The 1,261-nt window shown below is 45.9% G+C and overlaps 1 protein-coding gene across 1 annotated transcript; it reads left to right on the top strand.

The window, feature by feature from the left end:
* Window positions 1-8: 8 nt before the first annotated feature.
* cat (catalase) lies at window positions 9-1,255 on the top strand (the record flags this gene model as incomplete). Its single annotated transcript, XM_008403858.1, has 4 exons — window positions 9-180; window positions 363-473; window positions 871-1,001; window positions 1,118-1,255. Coding segments are annotated over 4 exons (552 nt in total), but the record flags the coding sequence as incomplete, so codon positions are not given.
* Window positions 1,256-1,261: the final 6 nt, after the last annotated feature.

The raw sequence follows: 1,261 nt of genomic DNA, 5'->3' as shown, positions 1-1,261 counted from the left end.
TGTTCCAGAGACCAGATGTGCTAACTACAGGAGGTGGCCATCCCGTTGGGGACAAGCTCAACCTGCAGACTGCGGGGCCGAGGGGCCCTCTGCTCGTGCAGGATGTGGTCTTCACCGATGAGATGGCCCACTTCGACCGGGAGCGAATCCCAGAGAGAGTGGTTCACGCTAAAGGCGCAGGTTGGCTAACGATTGTCTTATAGCTCATGTGTTTTGGAATCAAGGCCTCATTTTGCTTTGATAAACGAGTTTCACATGAGCCCTCTTGAAAAGCTGCTACATTGTTCTCAGTGCTGATACGCTGAAACATTCAACAGTGTCGATGTAAACATAAATTTMAAATTTTTCTTCCCGTGACGCAGGCGCGTTCGGCTACTTTGAGGTCACTCACGACATCACCCGCTACTGCAGGGCCAAGGTGTTTGAACACGTTGGGAAAACGACTCCCATCGCCGTCCGTTTCTCCACTGTGGGTAAGAGATTCMCCTTCATTTCCAAGGAATATTCTCACAYTTTGTCATCGTAGGAATAGCTCATGCCATGTTTGCACGCAATAATTTAATTTCACACTTGAAAATTCTTTTCCTCCGACGTGATCCACTGATGTCATTTTTCATCTCAAGAACMAAAAAAATGTRTTGACACATCTAACTATYGATCTAGTTTCCTAGCTAGCTGCAGTGTTGCAATATGTATATTTCTTTATTTAACCATGACGTTCACACGCTTCTACCCCTGCAGCACCATGTTCTGTTCTGTTCATGATGGCAGAGGGCGCTGTTGTGCAACTTTATTATGTGGCTCTGTTATCCTACACAAACAGACTGAATATTATAATATAAACGATGATTGAATTGCTTGCGTCCTCAGCTGGGGAGTCTGGATCGGCCGACACCGTCCGAGACCCCCGAGGCTTCGCTGTAAAGTTTTACACCGAGGAGGGGAACTGGGACCTGACGGGCAACAACACCCCCATCTTCTTCATCAGGGATGCGATGCTTGTAAGTTGGTGTTTAAAATTTGGAGTTCAAGTGAGAAGATCAAACATTTTATTTATTATTTTACCCATGCTTTTTCTTTTTTTCTTTTTCTTCTTCTTCTTCTTCCCCCTCTGCAGTTTCCGTCCTTCATTCATTCCCAGAAGCGTAACCCTCAAACCCAYATGAAGGATCCTGACATGGTGTGGGACTTCTGGAGCCTGAGGCCCGAGAATCTGCATCAGGTATCCGCTGATATTCAACCTTTAGCACTTTTAGAAACT

The sequence above is a fragment of the Poecilia reticulata genome, unplaced genomic scaffold, assembly GCF_000633615.1.
Source record: "Poecilia reticulata strain Guanapo unplaced genomic scaffold, Guppy_female_1.0+MT scaffold_2610, whole genome shotgun sequence".
Classification (NCBI taxonomy): domain Eukaryota; kingdom Metazoa; phylum Chordata; class Actinopteri; order Cyprinodontiformes; family Poeciliidae; genus Poecilia; species Poecilia reticulata.
The sequence above is the reverse complement of the archived record's forward strand: the minus strand, read 5'-3'. Positions and strand labels throughout refer to the sequence as shown.